At 35.3% G+C, this 22580-nt stretch overlaps 1 protein-coding gene across 1 annotated transcript in view; it reads right to left on the bottom strand.

The window, feature by feature from the left end:
- The window catches only part of LRPPRC (leucine rich pentatricopeptide repeat containing), a 128738-nt gene that overhangs the window by 95985 nt on the left and 10173 nt on the right, over nt 1-22580 (bottom strand). The window contains exons 2-11 of the mRNA XM_007476882.3: nt 15665-15864; nt 12611-12733; nt 7159-7280; nt 7006-7064; nt 5787-5873; nt 5078-5204; nt 4596-4740; nt 4008-4174; nt 3689-3794; nt 3474-3581 (exon numbers count right to left, since the gene is read on the bottom strand). Coding sequence (XP_007476944.1) covers nt 3474-3581; nt 3689-3794; nt 4008-4174; nt 4596-4740; nt 5078-5204; nt 5787-5873; nt 7006-7064; nt 7159-7280; nt 12611-12733; nt 15665-15864 — 1244 coding nt within the window. The remainder of the gene's footprint in view (nt 1-3473; nt 3582-3688; nt 3795-4007; nt 4175-4595; nt 4741-5077; nt 5205-5786; nt 5874-7005; nt 7065-7158; nt 7281-12610; nt 12734-15664; nt 15865-22580) is intronic.

The following is a 22580-nucleotide window of genomic DNA, read 5'->3' as shown; positions in this document are numbered from 1 at the left end:
CCTCCTAAAATACTTTTTGACTTAAAATAATTTTGAAAAAAGTATGATTTGTTCAATTGAGATTTTTTTATGTAAGGAAGTTTGCAAACTTCTGTTAGATAACCCAAATGCTCCTACTTTGATCTCATTCTCACTTTTCTTGATAAGATTAAGATAGAAAGGTATGAGGACAAGCTGCCATCCTATTATTCTTGCATATTTAATATTCTACAGACAACTGAAAGGGTAGATAGAATAATTGCTTTTTGTTTTCACAAGTATGTATGTAAGCTCATCCTTTGTATACTAACTAAAAGCATCTTTGATACAATTCTATCAGTAGACTAAATAACTAAACGCCCCATCCCACTTATATAGGACATTCTTTGCTCTCCTCTTCTAGGTCTTTGTTTTGGAAAGCTTTTTTTCCTGTGTAGCAATGAGTACAAGTAATATTAAGAGCACTGTTCTTAAGACTTATGGATCAATGCTATATAACCAGGCAATCATCACCAATAATGTGGTCAAACACTGCTAAGGTTCCAGATTTACTGGTTGAGTTCTTCAGGATATTTGTAGGTCTATATTTTTAGAATGAAAAATTTTAAAACCTATGAAAGGCAGGAATTTCTGATGTCGAATCCAAGCTACCAGATAATTTCTTGCCAGGTGCTCATTTTTACAGCCTACTATAGAGCTGTATTAGAATGTCTACTATTTCCTTCCATTCATCTACATTGATTAAGTCCAAACTCCTTAAGGATAACCCTTTTGCAATTTATGGTGGTTAACAACCTGGTTCTGAATTGCAATCATCATCATCATTAACTGCTGTGGCTTGCTTTTTATAAAGGCCAATCCCCCAGGTTTCAGAGAAAGCTGTATCTTCAATTGTGTAATAACAATTCCTTATGTCATTAAGTTCTCACCTTTCGTATTCATTTCACAATTCCATAATCTATCTTGACCCTAAATTAGTTTGGTTGTTTTCAGTTTCTATCCATTCTCAAAAACTTGATAGCTATTTAGAGTTCTCAACAGTACAAGAAGCTGGATTTATTAGGATTTGTGCTAGAGGACAAAACTTAAGACCACTAGGACCTGTCTAAAGTTGGAGATTAAAAATCCAGCTTTCTTTCAAATTTGCCTAAAAATAGTCAGTCAGATATTTGTAATGGCGACCTTAAGATATTTTCTTTTTGTTCAAAGTTACTTCTCAACAATACCTGTTTTGCATCATTTTCTACACAGAAAAATGCATATCTCTCCCTCAAAGTTAATTCTCATTTCATTACTCGCGTGCACGTGGGTGTGCGTGTGTGTGTGTGTGGGGGGGGTGTTTGGTTTCAGGAAGTTTAACATGGAAAAGAGCAACAATAACTATTCACCTTATCTTCAAGAACAACCTGTTTATTATATTAATTAAGGTGAATTTTCTCTTAATATTAAGAAAAAAATGTTAGACATCCTATCATTGGTAAAAACAAAAGAAATAAACAAAAAGGAAGTCTACAGTTCTAAAGACTAACATAACTGAGAATCATATGAATTATCTGATAAACACATTTCCCAAGCAAATTAAAATCTTTTAGTGTTTTTAAGTGTGATCAAGGCTATTGGTGGGGGAGGGAGGCACACTTAATTTTTTACTCCTCCATATTCTTATATCTAAGGCTTATTGTACAATAAAAATAGTATTACTTAACCTAATTAGATTATGGGATAGGAAAAAAGGAATGAGTGATAGCTCTGCTACTAGGCAAGATGAGAGACCTCAAATATCCATTCCCTTCAAGGTCTAAAAGTAACACTTTTCTTACCAGGGAATTGAAGGGCTCAATTAGAGGATTTCTATAGTCTCTTCTAATTATATAATTCTATGGTTTTATACCCTGGACCTGGGAGTTGGGGAGATGTAGGTTCAAACTTTGTCTTTGACATTTACAGCTATGAGATCATCACAGGGAAAACCACTTAAATCTCAGTGAACCTCAAAAATGTCCTCAAGAGTTAGTTCACTAAATGGATTTACTGCCAACAAAGTCAGATCTTTGATTTCAGACTTTATATTTTGTTGGGCTTGGATACAACTAAAACTTCTTTCAGGAGATACTAGCATAAACTATAAATTTAAAAAAGTGATCTTTGCCCCAAAATAGACTTTACAACATATTTGAGCACTCATCTTCCTAGGGTGAATTTCATAACAAAGCCCTGATTTAAGCTCAGGTATTGTTCAGGGAAGCAGACTTCACTGAATAATCACTTAAACATTTCACAAACAGTTATCACATATTTTGGGATTTGATCATCAAAAAACAAAGAATATTTAGAGGTTGTTTTTAAAAGATTAAATCAATGAGAATATATGAACCCAAAGTTTTCATAGAATGATGCTAACTTTCTGTTACAGAAATGAGGTTATAAGTGACCGTGGAGTTTCAAAACCAGAAGATATGCAAAGAGTTAATAAAACTGAATATTGTTTTCACAAAGATCTTTCTAAAAAGGATTTAGAGACTTTTATAGGCAGAAACAATTAGGGAATACTTGTTTCAGCATTTCTTCTAAACCCGAACACAACTGTATATTTAAAATAAAATTGCAATATGAAGAGTCTGCTAAAAGCACTTTTTTTGTGTTTGTGCGTCTTGTTTGTCACCCAATGTCACACTAACAACTCTGCATCTCATTCGAGAGCACATTATACTGTGAGATAAGAGGAAAAAGACCATTTTTTGTTTCCCCAAGGGGAAAGTACTTCTGTTAAAAGCATCTTTTTATGAGACTACTCTTTCTGAATTACCAATAACGCAAACCAAAGAATTAGACACTGTACTCTAAAATTTAATATTTGTTCCATTCTTATTCATAGCCCATAGACATCCCATGTGTAACAGGGAAAAGTGTGCTAAATGCTCAAACGTACTTAAGGACCCCAAAGACTGCATTTCTGCCCTTCAATCAGCATGCTGTCAGGTCACGATCACTCATCCAGCAATAGGAGTTTCCCTACCTTTTCTATTACTGTAACTAAGATCAAATTTAGCTCATCAGTTAAAAGGAAAAAAAAATGTTTCACAAAGAAAACTATTAAGCATCTCAATTGTTTTAGTGAAACCTAAACTTGGGATGTAGCTTTCCTTTGAAAGCATTTATAAATATTTAATTTTAAATGGACTGTAATAGCAAGAACCAAAAGTCTTCATTTTAAAAGTTAATAATGCATAGTATTTTGTCATTATGTTTTCATTATAAATCTGTATTCAAAAAGTAAAATAAATGAAATTTAAAACCATGTAATGTTCTTTTAAAAAAATGTTTGAGGGAAATTTTTATGAACATTTCCCCAGGTCCAAAAGAAATTCTTTTCTGAAGAGATATCATCAAAGATTGTAATTGGGCTTGTACAGATGCTCCAAGAAGTAATCATCTTTAAAAATGAGTTCCTGAATTATTATGCCATTAACAAATAATAAAATACAATAGCTAACCTTGAATATTTTTGTTCTTTTGATGTCCAGTTAGCAATGGCCAAAAATAGTGTGGTCTTATAGGAGTTTTCTGTTCCTTCATTGCCTTCATGAGGTCAGCTGCCAAAGCTGTAAAAAAACAAACAAATAAAAACAAAACAAAAAAACAGGAATATTATAAAGACTATTTCAGGAGAAAATCTACTCCATTTATTTTCAATTTAAGAATGGAATACCAGTTTTCCTGTCTTTAAGGGCACAATACAATGAGAACTGTAATGGGGCAACATGTAGCTTCTCTTCCTTCAACTTCTGACAAAATTCTTCCAACTTGTTGAAAGGCTAAAAGAAAATAAATACATTTCATGAGTCTTCTCTCATTTTTCTGCAACTAGTCCCATATATTTTCAACAATAGTATGAAGGAAAAAGTCTATATTCACAATATCACACTCATCACAAATACTAAGAACTTCACAGTTTTCTTCTTTTTTTCCCCCCTCTGTGATTCTATTCTTAACTGGAAAGTTTTAGGAAGTAAAGAATAACCAAGTACCGTATTCATAGTGACGCAATGTTGTAAAAAAAAATTGCCAAAGTTGTTTAGGTTTGAAGAATTTTCTTGTGTATTCTCCAAGACTGATTTTGGACATGACATTAAAATTTGCATTGCTACATCCTCCAATCGTTCTGTCACTAAACTCAAACAGAGGTTCATCACATCTAGAAAATAAAGATAATACATTTGCTATAAATTAAATAACATTATACTCCAGTTATTACTCAAGTTATCCCTTATTTAAGCCATATTCTCATGTTCAAGAGTAATTAATAGCCCTGGAAAACGGATTATCATTCAGAAAACATTACAATTCAAAGATATAGATTATATACATCCACCTTTTTAAAAACTGCTGTTAGAAGTAAAAAAAAAAATTTAAATTAAAACATCCATTTAAAAAATTTATCTGACTTAAAAGAAAATAACTGAAGCTACTTTTATATGTTGGCTTCAATGGACTTCTAGATTCCTAAGCCATTAACTATAGTTTAAATTCAGATACTTCTAGAAAAATGTCTTCCCAATAACATTAGAGATAGGATTCAGATTTTTAGCAAATATAAATATCTTTTTAAAATTAACCTGGAATATATCTTCTTTCATATTTCATGCGTTCCAAAATTTCTGAGACATATTGAGGATATCCAGCCTTGCTGAAGCTAAAGATAATTTGCATTAAATCTCTGTCCATGAGGTAGTTATCAGTCTTCTCTATCGTTTCCAAAGTCTGTGGATAATTCCAAAATAATACATTAAGGCATTCATTCATATTTAAATATAAAAGATTTTGTTCAAAACTAAAAATAATAACTATTTCTAATGGTAAGAACTGTTCCATTAAAAAAATATATTTCATTTTAGGAACACAGCCATTAGCTATTAGAATAACATTAAATTGCTAAATAATACACAATTCTCCCTAAATAATACAAATCATGTTCCAGGTGGCAAAAAGGGAGTAAATTCTACTTCTACTTATTTGCCTTGTTAGATAATCAATTTAATGCTAGATGCTTAAAAAACAAGAACTCTTCAAAATGTAATTTATACTGAATGAATCATACCTTTCTAACATTGTCAATGTCGCCTTTCTCAGCATATGCACTCAGTAATGTTAAATAAGTATCTGGACCAGGTTCAATTCCTGCTTCTCTCATCACTGAAAGTATATTTTCTGCATTTTGCATATCCCTGTAAAGTAATCGAAAGATTTTTTAAAAAGACTTTCCTATTTAAAAAAGCATGCTTTCATTGACCAAAAATTGCTTTATTGTCTAAGCATTAAAATATGAGATTCAAAATAGCTTTTATGGATTAAACAGTGCTCAAAAGTTTAAATGTAGGTAATCTCAGGCCTAGGTTTTTGAAATATCAAAATATAAAACCCTATTATTTTACAATGAACTTTTACAAATGATCCATTAATTAAGGGGATATCAAGTAAGAATGATTTAACCTGATGAATTAATCTTGGGACCAAAATTAACCTTCTCTACAAATAAGATCACCACTTAAGTTAGGTTTTAACATTTTCAGAAACAAACCAATTATTTTATGTCACATGGATAAATTGTGTGAATCTTAATATTTGAAATAGAAATTAATTCTAGATTAATGATAAGATTAAGCCTAATTTAGTAGAAATAGGCAAAATGTTAGAGAAATAACATATTCATTATTTCTTGTATGATAATTCAGATTTCAAACAAATAAAGAGTCATGGTTTGGGAATTTTATGTCCTTAAACAATTAAAATAGCTTATTTTGTATTACCCAGCTCTTGCATGCCCCGTAACAAGTGTACTGAATACTATTTCTGTGACTGGAAGATCTTTTGTCTTCATAAACCCAAGAATCTTGCTGAAAAATAAGAGAAAAGATGTTAATCAGAAAAACTACAATATAATAAAGGTAGCCTTAGGATCAGTTCTTACGAAGTTCCTTAACTTCTTAAATGATAATAAAAATATTTTCAGTGATTATCTGTTTTATCAGACAAATTCTCTAGTCAACAGCATAGGACCAATTTAGCAAAAATGGAGGCTAAGCAAAGAGCAATTAGCAAAGAACTAGCTCAGGAAAAAGTCTGTAAGAATTCCATCTAACTCAATTCCATCATCCTTCAGGTGAAGAAACCGATAAAACTAGAGTCAAAGCAACCAGTCCTAGGCCCAACCAGTATCTTAGAGGCAGGATTTGAACCCAGGGCCTCAGATTCCAGAGCCACATTTGTTTTACAAATGAACTGTTGATAACCAGACTTCTCTTTCACATTAATGCAAAGAAGAAGCAAGTCAGGAAGCAAGTACACAATGAAAACAATGGAAAGGGAAAGCACAACCACCACCACTCTACAGTATAATCATTACGGAAAATGGGCAAAGTTGAGAAAATATACTTATCTCCCTGCATTGGAAAGGTAAAGGCCTTGAGGTGGAGAACTTGGAAATTGGAATTATCAGGGGGTTTTGTGTTGATGGCTTTTTTTGCATTATTTCTTCACTTACTAACAAAGGATGGCTCTCCGGATAACAGGAAAGGAGAGATATGTTTAGAAAGGAGAGATATGTTTGGAAAGGAAGGTACTATGAAAGCAAGACATAATTTTTAAAAATATGGCTGGCTTACATAGGATGGCACTTAAGAAGGATAGTCCATAAACAAATGGGATTCCCCAAGTAACTAAGTCTTCTTCCTAAACAATAACCAACCAACTCATAGACAGACAGATGGGTAAATCTGCCTCAAAATCAAATATATAACCTTGGGCCAAAATGTCTATTAGAAACTAATAATTGATTTTCCTTTGGTGTAAGGATTTTATTATGTATGTCATGTTACCAAGGACCTTAAGTAAATTAAAACTGTTCATGGACTTGCTTTCCAATTCAAACCAGATGGTTTTAATAGTTATTCCCCCATTTTAATAAAAATCTTGAACAAAAAATTTTTTAAGAAAATTTCTATACACAGATGATAGGTGAAGTTGTACCTGGCACCTTCAATATCTCCTTCATTACAATAAGCAGCAATCAGCCTCTGGTATGTAACCTGTCAAGAAAATGGAAAAACTGATTTTTTTCAATTTGGGGGGAAAATGGGAAGGGGGTTCATTATGTCCTTCCCCACAAAAGAGACTACTTACTCTATTGGGCTGAATATTTGCTTCTTCCATTTTTGCCAAAAAATCAGTTGGTGACAATTTATGTTGATTCTGAAGATACACTTTAAGTAAAGCATTGTAGTGGCTTATATCATATGTCACACCTGGAAATAAAATGTTACGCCATTACTTTTTTAAAAGGTTAAAGTACCTACATCATATCATTCTCACAAATTGGAATAACACAAAAACCTCCATTTCACAAAAATATCAAACACAGCATAGACGGGCGGTAATATCACCTGTGAAACGGAATTTAGAATTATCACCTAATCATGTTAAGGAGACCTGAGCCTGCCTACACAAAGGATTTGCCAGAACTAAGTGCTACCTAAGCTTTTTAAATAATAAGTGGTCTCTTTATAGTTCTTCTGTATATTTAAAAAAAAATTTAACCCTTTCTATCCTAACAACTCTAAGAGAAAAGGGGAAGGGCTAGACAAACATGGTTAAGTGATTTACCCAAGGTCTCACAGTTAGGAAGTGTCTCAGACAGGCCAGATTTGAACCCAGGTCCTCCTGACTCCAAGCCTGGTGTTCTATCCACTGTGCTCCCCAGCTGCCCCTCTTCTATGTTCTTAAGTATATTCTTGTAGTCTCCTCAATAAGAATATAAGTACCCCCTGAGTATGGATTGTTACACTTACTGTTAGCATTCCTATCACCAGCATAGTGTCTGGCACATAGAAGGTGCTTAATTGATGATAACTGTTGGCTGATACAGTGATTAGACTTCTCAAATGTTCAGTTACTGCAGTAGTAGACTTCTTATAGGTTTTCCTTTCAGAAAATATTACTAACATTACCACTATGAGCATATGCAGGAATAACTGGGGGGATGGAATCTGACCCACAAAACATCCACATGAAAAATACTCATTAGTTTAGTCATAGCTGCAATTTGTAAGGCTTACCTGTTTTGCAATTCTTTCCTTTCACAAACTCACATGATCTCAATCAAAAAGATTTTTCCTTTATGAACAGAATCATACGGTCTGACGTCCCCAATCCTACCCAGGCCTGAACAAGCCCTAAACCTAACCAATCAAGTTATCCAGCTCTCCCCTGAACATGTTAGAAGGGAGCTGCCCATCTCCTAAGACAGGCCATGATGTAATAAACAACCTTACATAAAATTTAAATTGGCCTCTTTGCAACTTTTATTGACTGCTTCCAAATCGAAAAAGCAATCTTTTTTATAAATACAATAGAATATTATCGGGCTGTAAGGATTAACAAAAACAATACATTCAAGGAAAATCTGGGATAACTGACATGAAATGAGGCAGAATGAAGTAAATACAACTAGAACAGTTTATGTATATATATGTATGTGTGACATATGACTATAATAATGTAAAAGAAAACAATTTTGAAAGACTTAAGAACTATGATTATGACAATATCCAATTACGACTTCAAAGGGCTGATGACCTGGACAGAAGAGGTGACAGATTGGAGGTTCAGAATGGGCACTATTTTCTTAGAAATAGCTAATTTGACAATTTGCTGGTCTTCATTATACCAGTGACAAGAAAGGGCATTTAATTGATGGCTGGTAGGAAAGCTGATGAGAAGTAGTAATATAAATATAAAAAGGAATGCAAAAAAATGAAATTTAAAAAGCATTGAAATATTTTTTTAAATATATAGAAAACTAAGTACAAAACAAACATAGATAAGCAAAAGTTGTTACTTGTATCATGTAAAATTTTGACATATCCTTTAAAAAAAATTTTTTTAACCCTTACCTTCCCTCTTAGAATCAATACTATGTATTAATTTTAAGGCAAAAGAGGGTCAAGTGACTTGCCCAAAGTCACATAGTTAAGAAGTGTCTGAGGTCAGATTTGAATCCAGATCTCCCATCTCTAGGCCTGGCTCTCAATTTACTGAGTCAGCCAGCTACCCCTTAACACATACTTTTAAATATTATCTATGAATGTTAATTTTTCATATACAATCCTTTTTTCTGCTCATCCTATTTGAAATGTTTATTAAGTTAATAACCTGAATCCTCATCTAGGTCACATCCTCTAACCACAGGTGTTCCTCAGGACTCTGAGGTATACTTTTTCTTCTTCTCCTTCTATTGTACTTCACTTGGTGATATTATCAGTAACCACGGATTTTATTACCATCCCTATGCTAATGATTCTCAGATCTCCCTATTCTGCCCCAACCTCTCAGTTAACCTCAAGTCTCCCATCTCCAATTGACTTTTGGACATCTTAAATTCCACATGTCCAAAATTGAACTCATTATCTTTACCCCTAAACACCCCATCCACTCAAAATTTCCCCAGTACTGTCAAGTGTACCACCATCCAGAGATGCCCCAGGAAAGTTCTAGTCACTAAGACTCCCCACTTGGATATAAGTCTCAACTTCTCACTATCTCTCATTCTTCATATTCAATCTGTTTCTAAAGCCTGCCAATGTTACTGTTACAATATCTCTCAAATAAGCCCTGTCCTCTCCTCTGATACTAGCACCACTCTGAGGCAGCACTCCTTATCTCATGCTTGGGCTACTACAATAACGAGTTGGTGGATTTGCTTGTCTCAAGTTTCTCCCAACTGCAATCCATCCTTAATTCAGTCACAAAAGTGATTTTGCTAAAGCCCAGGCTCAACCCCTCCACCTCCTCACCCAATAAACTCCAATAGCTTTCTATCACCTGTAGGATCTTGTTTGGTGTTCAAAGCCTTTCTTAACTTAGATCCCTCCCATTTTTCTAGGATTCTTACACCTTACACACCCTGCCATGTATTCTTCCATCCCGTGACACCATCCTCCTAGCTGTTCTACAAAGATGCTCCACCTCTTGGCTCCAGTCATTTTTTGTCTGGCAGTCCTCCTTTGGAATGCTTTCCCTCTTCATCTCCACTTAATGACCTCTCCGGCTTCCTTAAATCTCAACCAAAATCCCATATTCTATAGGAAGCCTTCCCAAACCCCTCTTTTTAAACTCGAATTCCCTCTGTTCTCTCTGTCATTTATTTTATCTTTACCCTATATAAAACTTATTCATTCCTATTTGGTTGCTTGTGGCCTCCATTAGTTTGTAGGCTTGAGGGCAACAATGAAAGTAAACCTTCTTCCACATGACAGCCCTTCAAAGACTTAAAACTTTCATGCTGCTTCCTGCAAAGGTCTTTCTTCTTCTTCTGGCAATTTATCCCTAATTTTCCCAGCTTATCTTCAAAGATTATGATCTTGGTACTTCTCACCATCCTTACTGCCTTCAAGCTTATAAATTTCTTGCAATGTTTAAGTTTCTTATCATTTCACTACCAAATGAACACAATATTCCAGCTGCTATCTGACCAAAGGAGCATCCACTGGTGGCCTTACCAGTGCTGAATACTCCCATCATTCTTCTTGCAATCTAAGATGCCATAACTGATTTGGCCACCACAGTCAGTTGTATAGTTGATTTTCTGAACCCAAGTACAAGATTTTACATTTATCCCTATTATATTCCATCTTCTTAGATTCGGATCAGCATTCCAGTCTGATCAGCTCTAAACCCTTCTGAAATCTACTGTCCAAAAATAAGTATACATGCCAGACTTTCCTCTATTATGATTCTAAAATGAAATGGTCACTTCTCAAGGCTCCCAAAGCTAGTACCTTACTTTTTTTTGTGACTTGAAAAATTGTATTTAATTAATTTAGGATGTTTTCCCATGGTTACATGATTCATGTCCTTTCCCTCCTCTCCCCCCCATAGCCAATGAGCAATTCCGCTGGGTTTTACATGTGTCATGGATCAAGACCTATTTCCATGTCATTAATATTTGCATTAGGGTAATCATTTAGAGTTTGCATTCCCTAATCATATCCCCATCAACCCATGTGATCATCAAAGCTAGTACCTTATTGGTGAGAATCAGATCCAGAAGAGATTCTTTTTGGTCATATCAACTTTTGATGATGAAAATTATTATTAAAGAAGTCTCCAGTCTCAGGAGAAAGGAGGGAATCCATGATCAAGAAGTAAAGGATATAACTGGCTCTCATGTTTTTATCTTTGTGCTTCTTCTCTCTTCTTCTCACATCTCTATATCTTCATCTCCCTATCCCTCTCTCCTGAATTGTTGGAATCCCAAAATGTCATAAGGCTTCAGTTTTGGTCCCATATATTACGATGAAATTTTACAAGGGTAAATTTAAATCAAATGTTAGGCTTCAATTAAGAAAATCAACTTTGAAGGGACAGCTAGGTAGCTCAGTGGATTGAAAGCTAGCCCTAGAGGTCCCAAGTCCAAATCTAGCCTCAGACACTTCCTACTTGTGTGACCCTAGGTGAATTACTTAATCCACTGCCCAGCCCTTAAAACTCCTCTGGTAGTACCTTACAGAAGGTAAGGGTTAAAAAAAAACAACAAGCCCAACTCTGCAAGTATAACATGGAACAATTGTACTGAAGCAGGTCATCTGATAAAAACCTACGGGTTCTAGTTGATAGTAAGCAAGATCAAATTAAGGCAAAAATGAGACAAAGCAATCAAAGAAGTGGATGCTCTCTGAAGCTGTATTCAGAGGTAGGCATAGGATTCAGGAGGGGGGAACTGATATGTTCTGTCTTGTTCAGACTATATCTTATAGTGTGTTTTGTTTCTGGAGAAAACAGAAATGGATTAAAATAGAAGGCCTCTGAAGTCTTTTTCCATATGAGAATCTGTGATTATTTATACTATGAATTTCCAATATATAAATATATTACCATTTATAAAATACTAGTAGATATTGTTGTGAAAAATTATACCAATTCATTTAAATATGTTGCAGAGTACCTATTAGTTTTTTGTCATGAATTTTCTCAATCAATGGATATTAATAGTACAACTACTATCTTGTGGGGTATCTGAAATTCTTTTCAAATTATTCTAGATTATACTATATACTAGAGACCTCAACAGACCCAAATATTAATTACATTAGAATTACATAGATGCTGAGAAGGCACCACTGAACCCCTTTTCAACATGTCTAAGTTCATATTGAAGGAAGTGTTATACAGCATTAGTACTAATTCCATTCAGTAAGCATCTCTCCAAACAGCAACATTTTCATATTTAAACAGATTATTCTAAAGTCTAATGTTTCCAGAAGGTCTCACTTGAAGACCTAAAAGTTTTATTTCATATTTAGAACTGAGGAAATATAGGGAATATATTTAATATAAAAGTGACTCCAACATCTAATTCTTTTCATTTTATTATGAATGCACCTAGCCCCTAGATGTCACTATAACTCTTTAAATGAAAAATAAGATTCAAATAACTGTGGATTAAATATCCTGCCATAGAATCTAAGTATGTCACATTTAATGAGCCTTCCTATTTAAGCAAAAGAAGGACAGAAAGAAAACACAACACAATAGCCATAAGATTCTAAGAATAGATTATGTATTAAAATAATCATACCCAACTGTTGTAGTTTGTTCCATATCCTATGGACAAATTCTGTTCGTTCTGAAGGTTTTAGTTCAGGTAATAAAGAACCACAGCTACGCAGCAAAAGCAAAGCCAGGTTACTACTTGGATTTCCTAGAATAAATGTTACATTTAACAAAATAAAATGGTAACAGTTAGAAAAAGATGTTACTATTTCAGTTTTCTAAAAATTACAATAATAGCATAAAAATTAGCCACCAGTTTAAAAAATCCCCCCACATCTTTTGTTCTATCAAATTTGTCACTACTGAATGTTATGTCAAAAAAGCAAAAATATGCTTAAGTCCTTTGTGAAAAATCATAGATTAGGGGCTGCTGGGTAGCTCAATGGATTGAGGGCCAGGCCTAGAGATGGGAGGTCCTAGGTTCAAATCTGGCCTCAGACACTTCCCAGCTGTGTGACCCTGGGCAAGTCACTTGACCCTCATTTCCTAGTCCTTACCACTCTTCTGCCTTGGAACCAATACACAGTATTGATTCCAAGACGGAAGCTAAGGATTTTTTTAAAAACCATAGATTATATTTTTAACTTTTAAACTATTTCATTAAAAAAGATTCCCTTTTTCCATTGGAGTCCAGAATCTTAAAACTGTACCTCTAATAAAGATACTGGGAATCACATCTTCAGTTCCTCTGACTTTCCTTAAGAGCAATCACAGGCACAGCTAAGTGTCACAGTGGATAAAGTGCTATTCTTGGAGTCCCTTCCTCTTAGGGTGGTAAACTTTCTACTTGTCTGAGCAAGTCCTAAAGAGTATAACCCAAAACATAGGGCATGCTCCTAGAGCTTGCTCAGATGGGTACAAAGTTCATGACCCTAGGAAGAAGGGGTTTCATTTACACAAAACCCAGCCTCGGATACTTACCTGGATGATACCAGTAAAGTCACTTAACCCTCCCTGCCTAGCTCTTACCACTCTTCTGCCTTGAAACTAATACATAGTACTGATTCTAAGATGGAAGAGAAGGGTTTTAAAAAAACCAACAAAAAATTCTTAAAGCATTACATTAATACTAGTTATTTTGTATTTCAATGACTTTCTCTTAAAAGGTTTTTGTTTTTTTAACCCTTCCCTTCCCTCTTAGAATCAATACTGTGTATTGGCTCCAAGGCAGGAGAGTGATAAGGGCTAGGCAATGGGGGGTTAAGTGACTTGCCCAGGGTAACACAGCTGGGAAGTGTCTGAGGCCAGATTTCTTAAAGTTTTATAGAAGGGCTGGTTTCCTTATAGTCCAAATAGCTACTAGAAAAAAAGGAATTTTTTTTCTTCCAGAGGAAATTAGGTAAAAGTAATGAGGAATCAATAAATGTAAGATAGGAAATATGTTTACAGGTTTAAGGAACTTATTTATTTTTAATCCCTAAACTATATCCATAACTTTCTTTTTATAAACCCTTGCCTTCCATTTTAGAATCAATACTGTGTCTTGGTTCCCAGGCAAAAAAAAAATGGTAAGGGCTAGGCAAAAGGGGTTAAATGACTTGCCCAGGGTCACCCAGCTAATAAGTATCTGAGGCCAAATTTGAACCCAGGACCTCCCATTTCTAGGCCATGCTTAACTTTCTAAAAAAGATAAAAGTCACCTTTTAGGTAGGTTTATTTTTTAAAAGAGTAGCAAGAATTTTCTTTTTTTTTTCTTTTTATTAAACCCTTACCTTCCCTCTTGGAGTCAATACTGTGTATTGGCTCCAAGGCAGAAGAGTGGTAAGAGCTAGGCAATGGGGGTCAAGTGACTTGCCCAGGGTCACACAGCTGGGAAGTGTCTGCGGCCAGATTTGAACCTAGGACCTCTAGACCTGGCTCTCAATCCACTGAGCTACCCAACTGACCTCAAGAATTTTCTTAACAGAATCCAGCATTGTTAATTTCTTCTTCAGAATCCTTTGCAAAAGAAGTCCAACACCAAGGGTATTCTTCTCTTATCAGATAATCTTTTCACAAATACAAATTCTAAGCCACAAAGATACAATGGGTCATAGGTATTATTCAGCATAGTAATTATTTGTTATGTACCCTTCCTCCTTGGATCTCACATAAAGAAGCCTTTCCATAAATGTCCTACATACTCAATACTTACCCTCTTGCTTTCTTCTGGTTCTACTCTCACCATCTTGGTCTTCTCTTCAGCAGCATCATGCCTAACTCCCTAACCATAGGGGTTTCTCCTGGGTTCTCTTCTCTTTCTACACCCTCTCTTACATTCATAGTAAATACATCAGACCCTCTGATCCAAGGGTGCCAATTTAGTCTCTCTCCTGCTCACCAATATACACAACAAGCTGCTTGACAGGACATCTCCAATGAGAGGAAGCATTTAATAAATGCTTACTGGATTAAGTGAAGAGTGAAAATTCTCCACTTAGAATAATTTTATTTTTTCTTAAGATAACAAAACACATTATTAAATGATAAAGCTTGACCCTGAGAAAGGGTGAGAAAGTAGATTTTCTTCCCTTTTTTTTGCAAAGTATTACATATACTGTCAGAGTTGATTAATGTACTATTTTTGCTGAACTATTTCCCCCCCTTTTTAAATTCTTTATTATATATGTAAATGTTTTATATGATAATATAATCCAAATCTAATCAACTGCCAGCACCAGGAGGGGAAAGGGAAGGGAGGGAAGAAGATAAGTTTGATCATATAACTTAGGAAAACTTGTATGGAAATGTATTATAACATATAATTGGCAAATAAATAAATGAATAAAGATGAAAAACTTTAATTCATTATTATAAGGGATTTTCTAGTAAAGGAAGAAAGAATATATTCAAAAATGTAGATGTATAAAACCAAAAGATATCAATAATAAATTTGAAAAAAAAACTTTAAACCCACATGAAATTTACTAAAATTTCCATTAAAAAATTTCACAATATAAATGAAGGCTGGGGCAACTAGTAGATAGAGAGACTAGTCCAGTCCATCAATTATGTCAAGTTATTTGTTATTACAATAAAATGTTCCCCAAAAGAACTATCTATGGCAAAAGTCATCTTAAGAAACAAAATCTTTCATTACCTGATCTACATACGTCATGAAAAATGTTCTGTAGAAGGGTTTTAGGGATTCGTCCTGTTCTTCGGACAGAATTATCTAGCTTTGTCAAAGCCCAATCAAACTGGTTTAGCTGTTTTTTGTAAATGGAAATGGATTCTTCTTGAAGATCACTCTTTTTCTGAGCCACAGTTGAATATAATCTGGTTTCATTGATCAGTGGTCTGTTAAATAAAAAAAAATTAGCAAACATTCAAAATCCAATATTAGCCACCCAGTTCATCTTTTTCAGCCAAAAAAAGAAAGAAATACAAGTTTTATATTAGCGTTTAACCATAAAATTTACGTAGATATAAAAAGTATTCAAATGCAACTATAAATTGGTCTAAAAGATATTTAACTTCTAACTTGAAAAAATGCCAAAGTGTGAAAGCATATCCAGAAGTGTTTATTAATATTTATTGAACAATTGCTGAATGATCCTGAAAAACTACATATGCTCAAGTGAGTCAAAGCCAGGAACTTGTTCTGGATACCCAAGTTGTAGCTCATCAACAATAGCTAAGATATGCCAAATACCTTTTACTCCTCTAATAGGAACCTGAGATAAACAGTTTTTCTGCCTGTCTGCTTCTTCTGAGAAAACAAATATCTATTTTAGTCCTCGATAATTAAGTACAACTCAACACAGATTAACAAATCTTTTCATAAATAATTACTATTCATTGTGTTTCAGGGCTGTGTAAGTTTTTAAAAATGCCAACAGTATTTTTTTTCATTCCTTTTTTGTATACTAAAAACAACAGAACAATTCCAACTAGCTAAGGCACCAAAAAAAAAAGAGCATTAAAGAGTATATGCATTTAGATTATAGGTAATAAACTTTGCAAAAACCAAAATGTAAAAAAGATTCTTTTTTTAAAAATGAGATGTTCTTAATATAGAAACACCTTTGAAATATTCATAATCTTTATTTTTTTTATCTTAGAATCAATACTGTGTATTGGTTTCAAAGCAGAAGAGCATTAAGGGTAGACATCCTAGGTTAAGTGACTTGCCCAAGGTCACACAGCTAAAAAGTATCTGAGAAGTGGGCAGCTAGGTGGCTCAGTGGATTGAGAGCCAGGCCTAGAGATGGGAGGTCCTAGGTTCAAATCTGGCCTCAGATACTTCCCAGCTGTGTGACCCTGGGCAAGTCACTTGACCCCCATTGCCTATCCCTTACCACTCTTCTGCCTTGGAGCCAATACACAGTATTAACTCCAAATGGGAAGGTAAGGGTTTAAAAAAAAAAAATCTAGAGACCACACTTGAAATGATGACATCTCATACCAAGGCCTGGCTCTCAATCCACTGAGTCACTTAACAAGCCCCTAAAATATATAAATATATATAATCTTAACTGTATAGAATATAGTGCTATGTGAAGACAAACTAAAGTATTATGGTTATACACAGAATGTGATTTACAAAAACACACTATGCGATGCACATAAGAACTGCTGGGATCTTTTTGTCCTCCCTATTCTTCTCCTGAGTGATAAATGGAAAATAGAACAGATCCTTCTCCCTGCTTCAAAGGGAAAGAGTGTAGGGATTCTGGCTTTTGAAATCATGAATTAGAAAAAATTTTATTATGCCTTTTATTCACACACATTCTCCCTTCAACCTCTGTTCCCTAATGCCTAGGATGGGGAGGGGACTGGAATCAGAAGAGTTGGGAGTAAGAAGTTTGGGTTTGCCCTTGATCGAGTCATTCACTGTTCCTGAGACCCAGTATCTTCATCCCTAGAAGGCTGGACGAGGCAGAATCTGTGACATTTTCTAGCTCTAAACATATAATCTAATTATGATCTTTAAATTAACCTCATCTTAAAGTGGAAGAAAATGGGGCCCTAAAGTAGGGAAAGTCACATAAATGGCAGACCAAGAACTCAAATCCAGGTCTCCTCAGCCCAAACTTAGGATGTGTGCTCTAAACAAAAGATGTTGGCTAGAAACAAATTAAAATGTAAATGGGTACTATATAACACATACATCTGCAACAGAATATAGGTTATGCTACTAAATGGTTTTCTAAATCACTATGTGGCCCCAAGGAATCGTTAGATGGTGAGTAGTAACCCTAGTTTCCATTTGAGTTTGATAATACAGCAAATATCCCACATTGCATATTTATTTCACGTCATTTATAACCTATTGATTTAGAAGGTCTTAATGGCTGCACAAAACAAAGTAAGTAACTGTTTACCTCCCTTCTTACCCTACAACCGTACCTCCTTAACTTTCCTATTCCAGTTATGGCACTATTCCTGACTACATGCTCCACAAATCCCAGTTATCTTTGTTTTCTCCATATCTAATCAGTTGGCAAGTGATGGCCATTCATCTTCTGCAGTATTTGCCACAGCTGTACCCTCCTTTTTATTCCTACCACCAGCACTAACTTCGATGGTAATCACCTCTCCCCTGAGTTATTAAAACAGTTGTCTAACTAGCATCCCTACTCCCAGTGACTAGCTCCATAAGATGCTTCTAGAGTTAGCTGCTTAATGCATAACTTGGATTCTATCTTTCTCTTGCTCAAAAAACTTCAATTCCGGCCTATCTCATAAAGTCTTGGCAATCTTTACCTTCCACAATCTGGCTCAAATTTATCCTCTCAAGCTTTATCTCATTTATTTACTTTAACAGATTCTATGAGTTTAATAAACCAAACTTGTAATCATCCATGAAGTTTTTTAGTACCTTCCTATTTCAATTTACTCATACAATATATAACCTGTTTCTGGCATCTTTCAGAAATATTAGCCAAATATAGACTCTAAGCTATCACTCTAATGCAATTATCAATATATGGAAATAGGTTGTGATCAATGACACATGTTAAACCCAGTGGAATTGCTCATTGGCTATGGGAGTGGGAGGAGAGAGAAAGAACATGAATCATGTAACCATGAAAAAGTATCCTAAATTAATTAATTAAATAAAATTTTTTGGATTAAAAAAGAAAAATAGCCAACCATTTAAGGGGCAGCTCCAACATCACCTCTTCCATGAAACTTTCCTTGACTTCCCAATCGTCCACCTTAGCCATAAGTAATATCCAAATGGTTTGGACCCCTCCAAGTACTTCATTTGTACCTCTCTTATACATGTAGTGTATTCCAATTGACATTTGAATCACTGAAAACTTGTTTACTACTAAAAAACAAATTTGGGAGGAATAGATCTAGAGTTTTTGACATCTTTTGCCCCAGCATAACCCAATAAAAAGCTATATGGTCAGTAGATGAAACAGAGACCTGGTTTTATAATACTGCCTTAGATGTGTGTAAGCCATTCATCCTCACAAATCTCCAGTTTTCTCAGTGATAAAATGAGGATGATAGTGTTTGTACTATCTACCTTATTCACTAGACTGCTATGAGGAAAATGCTTTTCAAGCACTGTATCTTTGTGAACTATTTGTATATAACACATACATAACCTCATTTGAATTAAAAACTCTAATCCTGTGTGAGGATAATTGCTAGACTCAAGTAATCAGAGCAGAATTTCAAACCCAAGTCTGATCCATACTAGTATCAATGGAAAACTTACTTTTCACCTCTCTGAGGCAGTTTTTTCAAAGGTATAATGAAGAGAACCATATCTTTAATGAGGATAAAATGGTATGAGGATCAAATGAAATATTCTATCTAGGTAAAGCGCATTGGCAACCTTAAAGTGTTATATTATTATCAGATACTATTTAAAAAGAAAACTTTTGGCTGTGGCATAAATAAGAGCCTAAGAGAGATGTAGTTATCACCAAATTGGGTCAAAAACACAGTCTCCATATGGTAAATGAAAGTCTTATTAACTACAGGTTTCCAAGAAAGGCTCTCTATAAGCCTTCATTGATTGTTAAGTAGTCTTTATAAGCTGCAGTTCAACAGCCTTTCTCTTAGAGCACCATAAGTGGATCAATCTCTAAAGACCTAGCCAAGTGATGATAAAAGAATCACATGGGAACCTTGATTTATTCATTATGACACCCAGAGAAGCACCAAGGGCCAAAGGGACGGAGGCCAGAAAATTATGGTCACAAGGCTTAAAAGGTCAAAAAAGAGAAAGATGCAAAAACCACTTAGACATTTTGATGATAAAAGCCCTGTTAATACTGTTACACAGTATTGACTCCAAGACAGAAGGTATGGGTTTAAAAAAAATAACTTTAAAGGGGAAAAAAAGGTGGTTCCATAAAATTTAGTTAGATATCAAAAAGGCTAATTCCATTAAATTATAAATGGGTAAACCTAGATAGTTTCATCCAAGCTTACATCTCCTTATTTTATTCTTCTCAAATATAACAATGAAAATAATACATATCACTACCTGACTTCACAGGGATATTGAGGACTACAAAGATTTTTTAAAAGACTAGGCTTTCTCAAAAGAAAGAAAGCTTGGGGACAACTGGGTAGCTCAGTGGTTGAGAGCCAGGCCTAGAGACAGGAGGTCCTGGGTTCAAATCTGGCCTCAAACACTTCCCAGCTGTGTGACCCTGGCCAAGCCACTTCACCCCATTGCCTAGCCCTTATCACTCTTCTGCCTTAGAACCAATATACAGTACTGATTCCAAGATGGAAGGTATGGGTTTAAAAAAATTTTTTTAAGAGAAAGGAAGCTAAGGGACCCAATTCTCTGCAAAGCTACAAAGTCTAAAGGATGTATTTCTTAGTGTGGAGAAGAGGAATGAGTGATGGCAATGCGGTCAGGGTAGACAAATGGATGATGTGAACCAGTCTGGTCTGGGATCTCCTAACAAGCAAGCAGTTTGCCTGAAAAAGATCTATTGTATTGTGAGCTTATTAATAAGTCAACAATGTACCAAGGAAGCTGAAGAAGGTTAACAACAGTCCTCTACCTTTATCACATATCCCAAGTATTGTTTTCAGTTCTGGGAGATATTTTAGGAAAACCGTTGACAAGCTGAACTATCCAAAGAATGGTGACAAAGCTGGTGATTGATACCATACATACCAGAATGAGTTGAAGTACCTGGGAAAGTTTATCCTAAAAAAGAGAAGTCTTGATAGAGACAAGATCACTGTCTTCCTAGTCACTCAAAATTAGTCATAAGGAAAAGGGATTGGCCTTGTTCTGCTAGAATCTAGAGAAAAAATTAGGAACAATGGGTAGAAGTTACAGAGGCACATTAAAAAGTGAAAAAACAAAAGATCAATGAAATGTCCCAACCTGAATTTTATGTCATTAGAATGACTATACTAGCACACATTAAGAGAGATGAGAAAATAAGCCTGCCTCTTTTCTTTGTAGAAAAGGTTCTAGATATGTACAACAGAAAACAGATACATATTGCATCTGTTCTTATTCCCTAAATATGGGAGCAGGAATGGATATAATCAGAAGTGAAAATGATACAAAAACAAAAGATATACAAGAAAATTGTAAAAGGTAGGAGAAGAGAGATCCTCACAATTAGAGATACCCCCAAATAGAGCAGGCTTCTTTAGAAGTCGTGGGAGACTAGAGGGCATGTACACTTATTCACACAAGTACTGATTCAGATATTTGCATTTTCTCCAATTTTAGAAAAAAAGGTTTAGATAAACTTTAAAGAAACTTGGGGGGGGGGGGTTGTGAAGGAAGGGAAGAGAAGCCTCATTAGTTACACTAGCCCTGCTCAAATTTGAGGTAGTTTAGGAAGGGAGAAAGTCCTCTTTCCCCCATTTCCCCGTGCTCCTGGGAACACAAGGGATGGAGTAGGCCAGCCAGATGCTGGTTGCATTGAACAAGAAGCTATAGATTTTGCTATCCTTTTTTCCTGATATAGCTGTTTCATCAGACCCCCATCCCTGCAAGTCTCCCTCAATACCTACATACTCACTACTTCACTTATTACACTTAAGAGTTTTCTGCCAACATCCCTGTATTCATTCTGAATTTCAGTTAGCAATTAATTACTTTATCTGTAAATGATCTTCATTCAATCCTTACCTAATCTATACTCCCTGAGCACCACATGTTTTCTTCTTTGATGGGCCTATACTAGGTCATTTTAATGTCCAGACCTCCACCTTGAAATCCCTTGCTGCTTCTGCTCTTCTAATTCCCCTACTTCCTTTGTATCGAGCTCCATCCTTCTAATACTTTAAATTGGTCCCCCTGTCATGCATTTTCTCAATTTCTACTCCCAAATTACTTAGAAATGCTACATGTTCTAGTTCTAGTCTCTCCTCACTGTCACATATCAACAACTGGATAGTTTTAATTCTATGTGCTGAAAGCATTTCAAATTCAACATGTCCAAAATATAACTCATCTTTCCTTTGAAACCCACCCTTATCTAAACCTGACTGTTACTAATGAGAGTGCCATCATCCTCAAACCCTCATTCTTACTCAAGCCAAATATTCAGGCAATTGGTAAATCCTGTTGTTTCTCCCTCTATGGCAACTCTCACATGCATCTCCCTTCTCACATACTCCTCCACAGTCCCATTCCTGGTTTGGATCTTCAGCACCTCAACTGGACCTCCTGATTGGTCTTCCTGGTTCCAAGATCTCTCTAATCCATCCTGTAGAGCGGGGGTCCCCAAACTACAGCCTGCAGGCCACATGCGGCCCCATGAGGCCATTTATCTGGCCCCCACCACACTTCTGTAAGGGGCACCTCTTTCATTGGTCAGTGAGGAGCACTGTATGTGCATGGCGCCACAAAGCGTGGTGTCATGCACATACAGTACTACTTCCAGTGACATAATCCTTTGTGTGGTGCCTTATTCTGAGAGTAACTGAATGAGAACGAGGCGCCAGGCAAAGAACTATGTGGCTGCACAATGGAAGACGTCAGCATGGTGAGCGGCGATCTGGGGGAGGGGATTCCACACTGTGTATACTGCTGCCCAGTATAGTGGTGGCAGTGATAGGCC

This window comes from Monodelphis domestica, chromosome 1, assembly GCF_027887165.1.
Source record: "Monodelphis domestica isolate mMonDom1 chromosome 1, mMonDom1.pri, whole genome shotgun sequence".
Classification (NCBI taxonomy): domain Eukaryota; kingdom Metazoa; phylum Chordata; class Mammalia; order Didelphimorphia; family Didelphidae; genus Monodelphis; species Monodelphis domestica.
Note: the sequence above shows the minus strand (reverse complement) of the source record. Positions and strands in the feature narration are given on the sequence as shown.